Genomic DNA, 16,576 nt, shown 5'->3' with positions numbered 1-16,576 from the left:
AATATGAGAAACTGAAAAAATGGAAATAAAGTGTTTGTAAATGGAGAGGGGAGGAGGGGGTGAAGGGAGGGCATGGACAAGGGGAAAAATGAGAATCAAGACCTATTATGTAAAGGTACAGAATCCCAATGATGAATGTAACTGTATTGTATACCTAGATTGTACCAATAACCTCAATAAAAAGAAAAAAAAAAAAAGAGTTCGAGGTAGTATGAGCCACACAGTGAGTTCAAGGCCAGACTGAACTACATAGTGAGACCCTATCTCAAAAAACAAAAAAAAACAAAATTAAATAAATAAATGGGGGAAAAAAAAAGAACAAAAAGCAGGGAGAACCAGGTGTGGAGCTTGCCTGTAATCCCAGTACTCTAGGAGGATAAGGGAGGAGGATCCCAAGTACTAGCCTAGCCAAAGCAACTTAGCATGACCCTTCTCAAAATAAAAAATGGGAGGACTGGGGATGTAGCTCAGTGGCGTGGCACCTGCCGTGCAAATGCAAAGTCCCGCGGTTAGGGATATTGCTTAGTGTGAAGGTTTTAGGTTCGATCCCCAGTACTGCTGCAAACAATTTCTGTAAAAGTTATAATTTCATACCAACATCTGGCAGGCGGTTGACTTTTCTTCCAGTCCTGCAGTTTTAATACCAAAACTCTGTTGATCTCCAAGGTTCACAAATTCCCAGCCATCGTCGTCACTCATGTTTTCCATGTCTTGGGCTATTTACAGAAGAAAACAAACGCATATGAAAAATAACAGCACAGAGAAACAGTACAGCTGATGTGTCCCTGCCAAGACACCTACTGTCTAAAAGGGCCACTTCAGGCTTGATCGAAGCTGTCTTCATTAAAGGCCCCATAACCACTGGAAGGTATTGCTGAAATTCTTTTCCAAGGATTTTGCACATTCTGGCCCATGCTGAGATCATGTAAGAGATCTGAGAAAAAGTGTAAAATTAAAACAGATTTTAAAACAACAAGTAAATAAAACTTGCTTAAGTCATTTCCCCATTTCATAGAAGCAATGTTTTATTGATATTTTCATAGCATTTTAATAAGTGCATTTCCGAGAATCAGATACTTAAAAGGTTCCAAATCAGTAACGAAATCCCTGTGAATTCTACCCTCGGACAAAGACAGCAGGTAAAGCCGTTCTATTTCTCTTTTCCTTCAAGAAGCAATTAGAGTTAGTTTTCTCTCTGAACACCTACAATACCTAAATGAAGCCAAGCATTTCAACTCCTGGGCACTAATTTTTCAAAAGCAGAAACACATCAGGGGTAACTCTGTATCCTTATTGCTTCACTAACATTAGAAATAAGGGGAAAACAAAAACCCACTGTCTTGGCTGTTATAATTTTTTTGTGTAAGTGCCTGGATGTAACTAAGACTCAACCATGGAGAAAGTGATTCTAATTCATTATGCCCGGAACCCAGAAAGCGATTCCCCCATACCTGCTTGTGCCTACTTATTACATGTGCACAATTTCCATTTCTTATTTAAAAAACAAATAGCTTTAATTGTAAAGTCGATCCATTTAACAAGTATTTAGTGGCTGTTTCCCACATGCAGATGTACTAGATGTGATGCTATAAAGGTGAACAGAGATGGTCTTGATGACCTCTTTATAGCTTAGTCCGCTCAGACTCCCTAGTGTCAGCAGTTTGTACAGTACCCTTCCTGCCCTCTACCTCAGTATACCACTTTGTGAAATTAAAAAAAAAAAAAAGAAGAACAAAAATAAACATGCCTTCTTTCCAAAATGGTATTTTCCTACTTAAACTAAGAGAAAAATTATATTTGTAGCCATGTAAAGTACAATTTTAATTCACCCAGGCCAGACAATCTTTTCCTCACAAGAGCTCATTCTCTAATCCCTCTGTAACAACGGGGTAATACTGCAGATAATAATTTAGATAGATAATAATTTATCTATTACCTCCATTCAACTTATTCTGTTTTGCTATTAAAAACATCAGGAAGTAGGGCGTGGTGGCTCAAGCCTGTAATCCCAGCACTTGGGAGGCTGAGGCAGGAGGATTGCTGTGAATTTGAGACCAGCCTGGGCTACACAGTGAGTTCCAGGTCAGTCTCAACTACATAGTGAGACCCTCTCAAAACACAAAACAAAACAAAACAACATCAGGGAAGCCAGGCGAGGCGGCACAGGCCTGTAATCCCAGGACTCAAGATGAGGGCAGGAAGATCACCAAGAGATCGAGGTAGTATGAGCCACACAGTGAGTTCAAGGCCAGAATGAACTACATTGTGAGACCGTACCTCAAAAAACAAAAAAGTAAAACTAAATAAATAAAAAAATGGGGGGTGGGGAACAAAAAGCAGGGAGAACCAGGTGTGGAGCTTGCCTGTAATCCCAGTACTCTAGGAAGATAAGGGAGGAGGATCCCAAGTACTAGCCTAGCCAAAGCAACTTAGCATGACCCTTCTCAAAATAAAAAATGGGAGGACTGGGGATGTAGCTCAGTGGCGTGGCACCTGCCTCGCAAATGCAAGGTCCCAAGTTCAATCCCCTGTACCAAAAAAAAAGATAGACATTTGTAATGTGCTACAATACAGTGCCTGACACCAAGAAAGCGAACAAACCAGGAAAGCCTTATAAAGAAGAGAAATATGAGCAGAAACCTCTCAGGCTTGTGTGTGAGAGGTGTTCCTTCTAGGTTAATGGGCTGTATGTCTATTCAGAACACATTGCGGGTTCTGAGACTGTTGTGTTTCTGTATTTCTCTCAGGAATATGTCAATTTGCACTCAATGGCTAAGAACACTCAAACGGAGACATTCAGTAAGTGGCTGATAAATCAATCCTGAACTCTGGAGAAATATCAGCAAATTCTAAGTATGCAGAAGAAACTTGCAGCATGACAGTAACACTGCTCCAGCACAGCAAGCAGATGAGCGCCTAGGACACAGCGGCACAGAGCAACCATACCGGAGAAGTCAGGGAAAGCAGGAGCGACCCATACAGAGCCTGTGTCTGAAACCATGAGTAAACAGTATCTCGAGAAAGTGATTGCTCGTTTTTCAAAAGTACGTTTAACCTTGTGCTGTCCACAATTCATAAATGGGTTAGACAGAGGCAGCAGGAGCACTCACCTGAGGATCATCATCTTCCATGTCACTGAAGTCTGTCTGAGTCTTCAGTAACAGCTGCATCACATCCGACGCATCCTGCATGAACTAGAAGAGAACATGCAGGGATTAACACTGGTGTTCACAGTGTACAGCAGATCACAGACGCACTTGTGCTACCTAATTTTGTTTAACAATAAAAATTTAAAAACCCCAACCAAAGCAAAAACCAAAAACACACACAAAACTACATTTCCCACACTGTTCATAACCCAACTGCTAAAACTATACTGAAAAATCCTCACTTGTATTAGACTTTATAGAAATCATTCTAGAAAATCTTATTTTCCACTGAAGGCCAAAATAAACTGCAGAAGGAAGGATGTCTGTAACATCATCAAGTTTTGACCTGTCTCAAGCAGAAAAAATTACTTCAAATCTGGAAAGAAAATTTGGGGTTGCCTCATATAATTCATTGCACAGAGATTTTATTGTGTATAGTTTTCATTTACCTCACCAAAGTTCAGGCACCTTCCACTGTATTATCAAATTTGGCAGTGTTGCAAGGCAGGTAGGAAAGACAGATATCCAGAGCATGGAAAATACCAATGTTTGTTTGGCTGGGTTCTCAGTGTCCCCCAGAAAGAACTTTAGAAGGTAAGTGAACATGGGTGCTGGCTTTGGAGGCAAGACAGAGGGTCTGTGCTGACAGTTCTGAGGGTCAGAATGTGAAAGGTCAAGGACGGAGGAACTTATTTTGGGTCAGATCGGACAACTCTGAGATGTGAGATGTTGGCTGAGAAGAAACACACTGGACAATGGTCCTTCCTGGTCACTTACTGAAGAGTTACATGCACTTAATTTCTCTCCCACGACACCTACTGCCTTTTAGATTTATCATAAAAGCAAACCAGCATGTTCCTAAGCACACATATGAACAAGTTGAATATATGAATACTGTGTACTCTTATGTGCCTCTCGTGAGACAGCTGTATGGTCTCAGGAAAATGGGAAGGTGGGAGCAAGAGCATAACTGAGTTAAGGACTGTTAATATTAATCACAAAAAATATACACAATAATTTACATAAAAATAGGAGTAACATAAAAGGAAAGGTGAAGGCAGAAAACACCCAGCATCCAGAAAACCATTTACCAGAAGGAAAACACTCCAGTATCCTTAATGCCTGCATAGCCACATCACATACAGGAAATTTAACGTAACACAGGTTTACTTACTTTTTCCTTCCCAACTGCCAGACCGATGAGGCTGATACATTCAATAGTTTTTCCTCTCAGAAGTCTGAGTTCCTTTTGCACTGCATTCTCAACAATGTGCTTACGTGATGGCATGAATAGCTCATAGTAGGGGACAAATTTTTCTTCTGCAGTATCTGCAACTGATGCAATGGATGTCACAACTTGTTCCAAAACTAATTTGGTGCCTTTCTGAATTAACTAGAAGAAACACACACAAAGCAGGTTACCTAAATGATAAACTGAAAGAAACAGTTAAATTTATTACTCCCTCCAAGTTTTTGAATGCTTTTCTCTAATGGCAAGCTAAGAACACCCCTCCAGAAGACAGAAGCAGAGACTATAGGTTTTGAAAAAAAAAGTTCTATAAAAACAATCCACTACTGGACTACTTATATGGACTTTCTATTGCGTCAACACAGCATTACTTATTCATTTTTATTTATCTCCAAGTCCTGCGAGTGCTACAGTTCAAGGGTAACTCCTCCTCGATCTTTTGTACTCATGAGGCTTTAATGCCTTATCTTTCCTCCTCAGCGATTTGTACCACTACTTATACTGTCCTACTATGTCATAGACAACACTCCCTTTTCTTTCTGACCCAACACTGGCTGGAAATTCTGGATAAGGAACCCTGCTCTCTGCTCAAGATGAAGCATGAAGCATCAGATGACAACCTGTTTCCCTGCACCGCTGTCCTTCAGGGTTCTCTAGCCTGGCTGATAATGAATGCACCCTGGGTATCTGATCCAGGCCCAGGCTGTCAAGATGCACACCCCCCGCTTTTTGTGGCACTGGGGATCGAACTCAGGACCCTAAGCTTATGAGGCAGGCATAGGACCACTGAGCTAAATCCTTAGCCGGCCATGCTCTTTTCATGCAGCTATGAACATTACCTTTTTTTCTGTGCCATCTCAGGAGCTCTTTTCGTCTTTAACAAATCTACACTGGCCCTCTGGGGAATGATGGGGACACACAGACTCTCTCCACATTGCAACCTTCTACCCAAGCCCACGTGTGAAGTCACACTGGATTCATCTATTCCTGATTTTTCCAACCCCCACATGGGTCCATCTGTCTGCCTGTGGACAGTTATAAAGTGTTTTTTTCCTCAGTCACAGTCTTAGTTTGCTGTCAATTGACATTGAACACCTGGGCTTTGTTGACACCGCTTTCTTTGTCTTCCGAGACATGCATTTCTCAGTGTCCTACCTACCCTGACGAATCACCAATGCTGCCCTGTGGTTTGTGAACTGAATTCAGAATATCAGAAACTTTTCTACGAATTTGACATTAAATTCATCTCTACTGGACTCAAAGGTAAAAGTGAATCTTTGTGCTTTACAATGCCACCACATCACTATTTCTTGCAGCACTTAAGAGCACAGAATAGTTCTTCCAAATTTACACAAAACCAACTTCAAAAATTCCCTCGCCTTGTTTTCAAATCAATGCATTCTCTTGAGGCCATGTCATTCCTGATTCTGACACTGGCCCGTGCTGTTTAAGCTCACTTGACTCTACTGGGATCACCTTGGAATGCCCTACTCCATTGTGGTGGTCTTAGTAAAAGCTCCTTTCTCCAAGTTCTACCCATCACATCAACCTAAATTCATCTGTAAAAAGCAAGTTTATAGGTCTTAAAACTTACCTCCTGAAGCTTGAGTACCATAATGGAATGCAGATGTTTCACCAAATTATCCAAGTATGGAATAAGCAGCGACTTGGGGCAGTCTTCAGTGAAGTTGATGAGAGCGGCGGCAGCATGGGCCTGCACTCGCTGGTTGCCTTGGTCTTCCATGGTCTGCAGCAGGGCTGCAATCACCTGGGAAATGAAGCCAAATCAGCATTCATGTTGAAAGGCTATGCCTCTTCCTACATGGCTGACTTGAGCATCTTGTTACTTGCCTTTTCATGAAATTTCTTCTGGAAACCAGGTGCAAAATCTGTAGCCATCTGTCCCACAGCATTGCAGGCTGCATACCTTACTCTTGGATGCTGCAATGTGTTTTCTTGTATTAGTAAAATCATTAGATTCCCATGTGAAATTACGGTAATAATTAGGAGTGAAATATTTACTGGTACTTACAGGATCCTGAAGGAAAAGCAAAACAAAATTTACTATCTCATTTAGAATTCCTTCCATTTGGTGGTGGCACCCTTCACCAATGGCAGATAAGGCCATCAATCCTGCATGCCGGTACTTCCAGTCAGCTACAAAAAAGAATTACATTTGAAATAATAACTAAATGCCAGAAAGAGCATTCTGGTAGTCAGAAGTATTAACACTTATATTCTAATTTGCAAAGTAACAACACTTTTTACACAGTAATAAGAAAAATGAGCCAGGCACACTGGCCATGTCTGTGATCCCAGGAGGAGCAAGAGTCAGGGACAACCTGGGCTTTACAACGAGAAAGAAAAAGGGTGTCTGATTGGACTATTTCATTTTTGAAAAGTGGCTATAGCACACAGCACTTCTATTCCAAAGGTTAAGGAAGCTGTCCCCATAAAATTTACTAAAAGCAATGAATATGTGGATTTTCTGTGTCACACACTGCTGTACTGACTGGATTACAGATTTACTGATTCCTACGTTCACCTTTTTTTAAAAAGAAAAACAGCCAAGGAGAACTGATACTCCTCTTTTTAATAATTTTTATTGGATGACTTAATTGCACTCGAAAATTAATAATGACTATTTGATTTTTGGTTAATGGATTACTAACTATACAATGTTTACTGGATTCCACATCCTATACTAGTATATTATTTCCCTGGCCCCGATTTCTAAGTATTTCTACATTAATACAGGCTATACTGCTTTAAATCCTTTGTCGAACAAAACAAGATGCACATAAATCTCAAATGGTATAGTCTAAGTACAGTGATGGCAACACTGTTCTCAAAGCAGGATCCAAGAACCTTGGGATTCTCTCAAGTTCAAGTTCTTCAGGAGGGGCTGTCAAACTATTCTCTTAGTAATATCCCTTCATTCTCATTTGAAAGGAACAATGAATGGAGTTCAGTACTACAGAGATTAGAACACGTGTGAAATCCCAGGAGACTGAATACGCAGAAGCATATAGCAATTTAGCTATTTAAACATAAACATGCAAAGTTGTTCTTGATGTTTCAGAAAACAGTCATACTTCTCAATGTTGTTTGTTAATGATTCTATTAGTATTTAAAAATGAATAAAGTATTTCTCTTGTAATTTATGAGACAGTAAACATTGATATGACCCATATAAACAAAGGCACTCTTGGACCTTTCATAATTTTAAAGATGGTCCCAAGACCAGAAACTGCCAAGTTTACTAGATTAAATTATAGAAAATTCTAAGTTATTTCAAATCCATTTTTCACTTTGGGGAGCACAAAACTGATGTAAGGTAAATAATTCTAGTACGCAGGATTCTGGAAATTTCCCACTATTCTGCTAAATATTAAAACTTTATTAGTCACAGGGATGGAGATGTAGCGTAATGGTGGCAGTTGCCTAGCATGTGCAAGGACCGGGTTCAATCCCGAGCATCACAGAACAAAAAACTTCTTACTGTTTATAGTAACATACTGCTTATGCTTTTAATTAACTTAAGTCCCTTTACATACTATGTCATAATTTCTCAACAGAAGAATAATAATCTTTAGAAATGAAGACATGACTACTAATATTTACACACTGGTCTTAATCTAAGGAAGAAATGGAACATACACCTCACATTATTTGGTTCAGGAAAACAAAAATTTGTGGGCTGGGGATATAGCTCAGTGGAGCTGCTGCCTGCCTCAAGTGCAAGGTCCCAAGTTTGATCCTCAGTTAAAAAAAAAAAAAAAAAAAAAAAAAAAAAAAATCATATATTCTCACTGTGCAAAGTACCCAGAAGCAAGTTCTACAGAATGCAATGGCAATGGTAGGGGAATGTGAGATGGTTATCACTTGAATTTTAAATTGTAAAACACTTACTGTTTATTTTTTATAGCAAACACAATGAGAGTATTTCTTGAAACAAACGAGAAGCTCCTGTTAAGTTTTCCAGAGTAAAAACATATACCGAGGGGCAAAAACTACAGAAAGCTGTATATAAACAGATATCCAAGTTATCTCCCCAACAGCATTAATTACTGTTGTGTTTTCAAACTTGAAAATATTCGTCACTTACACCTGGCATTTTCCACATACATTAAATAAATTCTAATCTTTCAACTGGGTGTAGGGCAATTATTTTAGTAGTTTACAGATGAGAAAACCAAGGTGCAAAACATTTATTGGCGAAAAGTCTGCTATACATTCAACAACTCTGTTAAAGAGTTCACTGCCAGCTGAGTGTAGTGACACATGTCTTTAACTCCAGCTACTTGGGAGGCTGACACAGGCGGATTATAAGCAGGAGGTCAGCCTGGGCAATTCAGCAAGACCCTGACTCAAAATTAAAAAATAAAAAGGGCTGGGAACATAGCATTGTATGCCCTGGTTCCAATCCTCCCTAGCACAAAACCAAACAGAACCAGTTCATTACCACAAATGAAAAGCCTTCTACCCCTAGTAGTGAGCTGTTAACAGTCAAATTCTTTTAAGTGAATGTCAAGCACATTCACAACAAATCATGAAAAGTCATGTGAATCAATGGAGGAATACTCTCTCTCTCTTTTTTTTTGGGGGGGGCCAGGGTTTGAACTTGGGACCTTGTGCTTGCGAGGTAGGCAGCAGAACAACTGAGCTAAATCCCTGGTCCAAGGGAGGAATACTGAGTGCTTGCTGCCTTGAGCAATCTTTTATTATCACTAGGTTTCACTTTCTTCAGCTTAAAACTGGAAAACAAGATTTACTACAAAGCAGCTCTTGTAGGTCAAGCAATCTGTGATGATGTCTCTATACTTCTGTAAAAAGACTACAAAATTGCCGGGCACAGTGGTGTTAACACCTGTAATCCCAGCACTAGGGAGAATGAGGCAGGAAGATTACTGCAAGTTTAAGTTAAGTCTCAATTTCAGTAGAAGTGTTTGGATCAGCATTATTTGTTTGTTTGTTTGTTTGTTTTGGTACTGGGGATTTAACTCAGGACGGTGCACTTTCAAGGAAGGCATCACTGAGCTAAACCCGTAGACCCTGGATCAGCATTATTTGTAATCAACAAAAACTATCACATTTAACTAGGATTCTGAATATGTGGCGAAACGAGAAATGGTAGAGTAAAAGCTCACTATAGTGTGTCTATATGATATAAGCACACTGAAAATAAAGCTAATACATAAGCATAAATGAAGTCAGAGAAAAGTTTCTGAGTGCTGTTAGCAGTGGTCATCTGTGAATACCAAGTAAAAGACTTGTAAGTCATACACTTCTGTGGGTTTTTTTTTTTCTTTTGGAGACAGGATCTATCTGTGTAGTTCAAACTGGTCTCAAAAATCACTATGTAGCCCAGGCTGTCCTCCAACTTGAAGTGATCCTCCCGTCTCAGCCTCCCAACTGCTATAACGACAGCCTGCACCAATTCATTTCTTTTAATTTTTGAAATATATCAATCACATTAACCTTATAATTAAAAGGGAACACGTAAAATGAAAACATACACTGGGCCTAGCGGTGCATGCCTGTAATCTCAACACTATAGGCGACACAAGATAGGATTCTGAGTTCCATCAGCCTAGGCAATTTAGTGAGACCCTGTGAAAAGGTAGACAGGGTGAGGGTAACCTTTGGATATAGCTCAGTAGGTTCAATCTCCAGTACTGAAAAAAAAAATTCTTTTTTTTAATAGACAATATTAAATGAAGAATTATATGAATGTCATGCTAATGTCATAAAAATTCATATAAGGATGTCTTATTTAAATTAAAATCTAAATATTTCTGGCTAGGGAATAAATCTATAGATTTTCTTTAGAATTGATAATGTTTTCCTATATATTGAAGCCAATTCTGGGGAGGGAAAGTTAAATAATATTCTTGGCAATGAGGAAAAACATTCTTTAGCATAAGATATGGCTCCAAAAAAGCCTAAATAAAATTACACCAGTAGAACCTAAGAATTAGGTTAGGCATCTATAAAAGGCAAAGATTAAAACAGTCTTCAGCTTTAAGATTAGAGAGCCATATTTCCCCACTGTAGCATGTGAAGCACAGATCGCTTACGGTTTTGAAGCATTTGCATAATGTGTTCCTTGATCATCGGCAGAACAAGCTTTCCACCAAGTCCACAAGCCATCCGGTCTAAAGCACTCTCACCAGCCACTGCGTTGCTGAATACACAATTAACATATACAACACACTGAGTATGCAAAGAATGGTGCACTAAATATGCTATTAAACTAGGGTGGGGAAAGAATTCAAGCAGTCATCTGCATGTGCTACTGAAGTTGTGGGTTAACAACCTTACAGGTAAAAATAAAGAGTAAATAAAAACTTTTGTCATGCTGTACCATCTGAACCTTACTTCTCTGAAGTCAGAGGTAGAAAGCAGGTTGCTAATTGTACCTCACTTTCTAGAAACACATGCCTTAAACTTACCAGTGGATAGAACCTAGGAAACTGAAAGGGGTGCTCAGAATGGACAAGATTTTCCCCTCTGTGACAGTTTATTCATCTTTAAAGGGGTACGAAGGAGCCCTGCCAACAACTATGCACAGGCTTCACTGAAAACAGATTAGTGCACAGAAGCACTTGCAGCTACTCTGGCTCAGAGCTGCAAGATTAGCAGGGAATAATATGCCCATATGTGTAATATTTAACTGCTCTGCAAAGATAAAACTGTAAGTAAAATGAAACTATAAATGATCTTTAGAATAGGTTTTTGGACCTAAAATTCTGATCCTGAAAACAATTATGGAAAAAATTAAAGTAACGCACTGGTAAGAAAATCTTATCAAGCCCAGAAAAATAAGTTTCTTAAACCACAAACTGTATATTTAAGTGCCGTTTTCAGGACAAATTAAGGGACAGGTAGTAGCAGCATGCTGCAGTAATTGAATCAGAGAAAGGAAACCTGATCCAACCTCAGTGTTCTCTTCAGCCCAGTCAAGTTTACTTTAATACACTTCAGTAGTGCTGGGGCTGTAATCAGTCATGTTTAATAATGAGATTAGGCTGCAAAACTGCAGCATATAGTCTATAAATGTTACTAAGCTGTAAGACTTTAACGAACTCACTAAATGGCTATGTAACCTCAGACAAATCAATCTTTTTTTACTATTCATTAAGTCCATCGGTACATTTTCGCAATATAATAAAATGACATTCATCACTGTAAATTTATACCTGTACATGATATATCTTGGTTCTTATTTTTCCCCCATTCTCCTGCACTCCTTTGAAAGACTTTGTTTCCATTTTTTACCTTTTCTCTTTTTTCCTTCCCCTAACCCTCCAACTTCCCCTTTAGATCTTTTCTTCCTATTTCACATTATCTATTATGCATTTTGATCCTTATAAATATCACTCAACCTTCACTCTCCAGTTGTGTATCTGAAAGTCATATACCTTCGGGACAACTGAAAAAAGTCAACTAAGGTAACAGCTCCAAAGTACTGTTTCATACCCTTGTCAGGTGCTGTCATCACCTCTGCCAGCACAGACTGTGGGTGCCTTTCCACAGGAATTGGTACTGATGGGGGCTACTGAACTCCAATGACTACTACAGTAACCCCAGGGTCACCATCACCCAGTGGACAATCTCATCACTATACCCCCTGAATCCCAAACTTAAAACTCCAGTATACTGGGAAAATAATGTTTTGTAGGGAATTCTGCTTAAGCAACTGTTAAAATGAGGTCTATGCATATAAAAGTATCACAATAAAGCTTATTCCTGTGATTTTCAAAAGAAATTCCTAGTTTTGAAGAAAATTTAGAATGAAAATGTAAAAAATATGGTAACTTTATTTGCTGTATTTCGAGTTTGTTGCATCTTTTCTGACTACAAAATAGTTATATGTACTATTCTACACTAGTAAAGTATGCTTTAAGAACTTTAAATATACGTATTTAAAAAATACAAATTGTATATGAAAAATAATACTTATAAAAACTGCAACGTCTGGTCACACACATTACACAGTGGGAAGAACTGGGCTTCGCAGCCCTAAAGTTCTCCCTGCCCCCTTGGCCCTCCACCCGCACTCAGTGTGCCATTACCTATCAAAGTCATCATCTTCTAGTTCATCCGCATTCGCCCAGTCCTCGTCCTCTTCCAGATCAACCATCATGGCTAACATCTGAGGAACTAAAGCAAAGAATCAGTTCACAATCAGACTGACTTCTTGTACCCTGTCAGTATCACCTCTATTATGAGTAAGAATTTTAAGTGAGAGTGTACTTTGCCTCTAAGAAAGTGAAGTAAGGTAATGAAGTATATAGTCCGCGCTCTGAATCCATCACTTCTACATTCAGATTTAACCAACCTCAGATCAAGAGCATTCAGGGAAAAATGTGTACTGAACAGTGTACCTTTTTTCTTTATTATTACTCCTTGAACAAGAAATATGGCTTAAGGATTTACACAACATTAACATTATATTTGCTATTGTAAGTTAATAAATACAGGATTTAAGGGATATGAGAGGTTCTGAGAAGGTTACACAGAAATATTGTACCATTTCTTTCATAAGAGGGACCTGGAAGTAATCTCCCATGGCTATCAAAGGGTGAGTATATATTTGCAGGTGCCCCAAAATCTGGCTTGTTCTGTTGCATGTGTTATTTTAGATCTTTTTTAAAGGTAACATTACCACGATCCCCAAATTTTATTGCATTCCCTTCCTCTTCTTTTCACCAGAGGTAAGTAAGTACTATCACAAAGTGTCTACCATCCCAAACTGTTTTTGCACTTGAACTACACTTCTCAATTTCTATACAAAATCACACACTATTTTTTGAGATTTTACAAACACATTAAATGATATCATAATGTATGTACCTTCAGCAGTCTGCTTTTTATTTCAGCAGAAGAACTTCATTAATTATATAATCTACTAAATAAAAGAACGACTCAGAGGCCAGGGATTTAGCTCAGTGGTTCCACCACCTGCCTAACAAGCTCAAGGACCTGAGTTCAATCTCTGGTATCGAAAAAACAAACAAACAAACAAACAAACACACTACTCAGTCCTGCTGATGAACAATTTGTTCCTAATTTCTTCCCTTAGAATTCAATTAGATGAGACTATTACAGTCTCTTCCTTGGCAAGTGTGAGAGCCTGGGCCTGAAATTGTTCCAACTATCTTAAATACTCCTAAGAATCTTGAAGACTCTCCCCTCGGCGGCTGCACACACTTACACTGCTTTGGAAGCTGCCCAGGACACCTGTCTTACTTCACAAGAGCGTGTGCAGTGCGTTGGAGATGGACTCTGTCCTCACAGCAACAACACTGCTCTCAGTGCTCCAGCCTGCCAGACGTCTTGCCTACTCCAATTCCACAACCGCGCTTACTTCTACTGGGACTCCAGTGTTCACTCACTAGGTCAGGATCCTCCTCCATGGTTTTTCCGTTCTTGACCTTTGTCTGTTTTCTAGATGACCAAATTTCACTGAATGTGCGCTCTTATAATTATTTTTTTCACGTTTGGGGCTTGTCTTTTAGTGTAAAATATTTGGTTGGTCAAAAGATTCTGTCTTAGTATGTGCAAACATAGCAGGGTTTGTGACAGTCTTAAAAATTCTTCTGTACCATTACATTTTTCATGTCAAATGTTATTTATATTTAGGCCTTTAATCAACCCCAAATATTTTTATTAAGTTACACGGAGCTGGACTACTCCAGGACCTGTGTCCTTCATACCAACTTTAGGATCAATTCTATGATGACCAATTCTATTAGGACTTTGACTGAAATGATACTGGATTTATCACTGAGAAGAACTAAAGTTTACCTCTTTTATTAGTCTTTCAATGTGTTACTCTATTCTACTTTCTCCATAAAGGTTTTACACATCTTTGGATTTTGAATCAGATTTCCCATTATGAGCTTTTTTCCTTTTCTAGTAAATTTTCAAAGTAATCATATTGATATATAGGAATTAATTATTTTAATGTTCTTAAATATAATAACCTTGCTAAGTCTTTTGAATAGTTCTAACAATTTACCTCCTTTTTGGGTAGGCAAAAACCACACCCTACAAATACCTAGCGTCTTTGTTTCTCATTCTTACTTTGTATCTAAAGGCACCATCAGGAACTGTCAGTACAAAAGAAACAGTGACAGCGAGGATACTTCCCTTCTTGTCTTGGATGGGAAAGTTCCTAAAATTCTGACCACTACCTCAGCATAAGATAACAAAAGGTGCCACTACAAAATAAATCTAGTAACATAACTACTTTCCAAACCTAGTGTTCAAATACCTGATGGCATGTGAAGAATTGGCTAGATCAGAAAGCAATCAGGTTGGTTCCTAAGTTCTTATTCCGACACAATAAAACTTAAAAGTACTATTTCCAAAGCACTAAGATCCAGTGTGATAGTTATGTAAATTTCTTCTGCAAAGAGTATAAAACAAAGCAACAAAATATACTGAAGCCAGGCTGAATCACTGTCAGATCTGTGTGCTAATCCCATTTTCATTAGTAACGCCACAATTACATAATCTTGGTTTTCAGTCTGCTACGAGATATATCCATGTATCTAGAGATAGATATACTAGATATCTATATTCCCCTGCTGATTATTTTTGACCATTAGTTTTGTTAAACACTTAACATATAAATGATACAGCAGTCTATCACACTGTCCACTACAGAAATTCTTTTTTTTTTTCCTGCTACTGGGGATTGAACTCAGGACCTTGTACTTCCGAGGCAGGCATAATGCCACTGAGCTAAATCACCGGCCCCAGAAACTACTTTTAACAAGAGGTTACAAGAGTCTGCAAAGTTTTACAAGTCAAGTCACAATACTGGGTCCGAAAATACATGTATGGAGATGCCCCCGTTTTATCTAATTTGAAGGAGATATTCATTATATTCTCAAAAACTCTTGAGACATCACATAAGACTCAGCAGATTTATCCAGCATTTTGTCATATTACACATAAACTTCTGAAGACCTTTGACTTACTAGTCTGTGCGATGATATTTGTATGCTTTCTTAACACAGCTGCTGCGGTCTCCGAGAGGGTCACGATCACTTCCAGGGCAAGCTGGCGCTGCATGTTGTTGAGGCTGGTGTCTGCACACAACTGCAACAACACATCGGTACACATTTAAAGCTTTAAGTTACCACTTGCAAAACGAAACACAACATTTACTAAAGTACCTTCATTTACCTTCAGACTTAGCTGCAGAGTTGCTTCCAAGTGAGGGCGCAAATACTTGGGAACAGTATCTGCGATTTCAACAAGAGATTTTAGGACCGAATCATCATTCTGGTAGCACGAGTCATTTACAGCCTAGAGACAGAACATAAAAACAAATGTCTGGATTCAAGACTCACTTTATGATACCTCATTAGCCGAAACAGTCCTAAGAGGCAGTCAACAGAGGACAATCACTAAACTTGGAGTTCGATCCCCAGCACCCTCCCAAAAAAAGACGAAGGAGTTGGGCATGGTGGCACACGCCTGTAATCCCAGCACTCAGGAGGCTGAGGCAGCAGGATTGTTGTGCATTCTAGGCCAGCCTGGGCTACATAGTGAGTTCAGGGACAGCCTGAACTACAAAGGGAGATCCTGCCTCAAAAAATTAAAAAGGCATTAACAAATGCCATTATGTGAAGAAAGAACTCTCATACATTGTTGGTGGGAATGTAAATAAGTGCAACCATTATAGAAAAACTGTATGGAAGTTCTTTAAAAATATAGAAACAGCTGCCATATGATCCTACATTCTCCTGTGTACATATCCAAAGGAATTAAGATCAGCACGCTGAAGAAACATTTGTATTTGCATACTTATTACAGTAGCACTCAAATAGCCAAGATATGGAATCAATCTATGTGTCTACTGAGAGATGAATCGATGCAGAAAATGTGGCATACATACATACATAATGGAATATTATTCGGCCATAAAAGAGCAGAAAATTTTTCATTTCTGACAACATGGAGTTGAAAGATATTCAGCTAACTCAAATAAGTTGGGGACAGAGACACAAATAATACCATATGTTCTTTTTTAAAAAATACCATATGTTCTTACATGCAGAGATTAAGAAAGTTGATCTCATAGAAGTCCAGAATAGAACAATGGTTACCAAAGCCTGGAAACTCTGTGTGTGTGTGTGTGTGTGTAGTTAATACACAT

The 16,576-nt window shown here is 38.8% G+C and overlaps 1 protein-coding gene across 1 annotated transcript in view; it reads right to left on the bottom strand.

Moving 5' to 3' along the window:
* Positions 1 to 15,723, bottom strand: part of LOC104848545 (importin-5) — a gene marked incomplete at its 5' end in the record, with an annotated part of 23,820 nt that extends 8,097 nt beyond the window's left edge. The window contains 11 exons of the mRNA XM_033760714.1: positions 595 to 716; positions 802 to 934; positions 3,111 to 3,194; positions 4,324 to 4,542; positions 5,993 to 6,166; positions 6,250 to 6,339; positions 6,431 to 6,555; positions 10,479 to 10,585; positions 12,477 to 12,564; positions 15,393 to 15,513; positions 15,601 to 15,723. Coding sequence (XP_033616605.1) covers positions 595 to 716; positions 802 to 934; positions 3,111 to 3,194; positions 4,324 to 4,542; positions 5,993 to 6,166; positions 6,250 to 6,339; positions 6,431 to 6,555; positions 10,479 to 10,585; positions 12,477 to 12,564; positions 15,393 to 15,513; positions 15,601 to 15,723 — 1,386 coding nt within the window. The remainder of the gene's footprint in view (positions 1 to 594; positions 717 to 801; positions 935 to 3,110; positions 3,195 to 4,323; positions 4,543 to 5,992; positions 6,167 to 6,249; positions 6,340 to 6,430; positions 6,556 to 10,478; positions 10,586 to 12,476; positions 12,565 to 15,392; positions 15,514 to 15,600) is intronic.
* Positions 15,724 to 16,576: the final 853 nt, after the last annotated feature.

Source organism: Fukomys damarensis, unplaced genomic scaffold, assembly GCF_012274545.1.
Source record: "Fukomys damarensis isolate Sample0158 unplaced genomic scaffold, DMR_v1.0_HiC HiC_scaffold_73865, whole genome shotgun sequence".
Taxonomy (NCBI): domain Eukaryota; kingdom Metazoa; phylum Chordata; class Mammalia; order Rodentia; family Bathyergidae; genus Fukomys; species Fukomys damarensis.
This window is presented reverse-complemented; position numbering and strand designations above follow the sequence as displayed.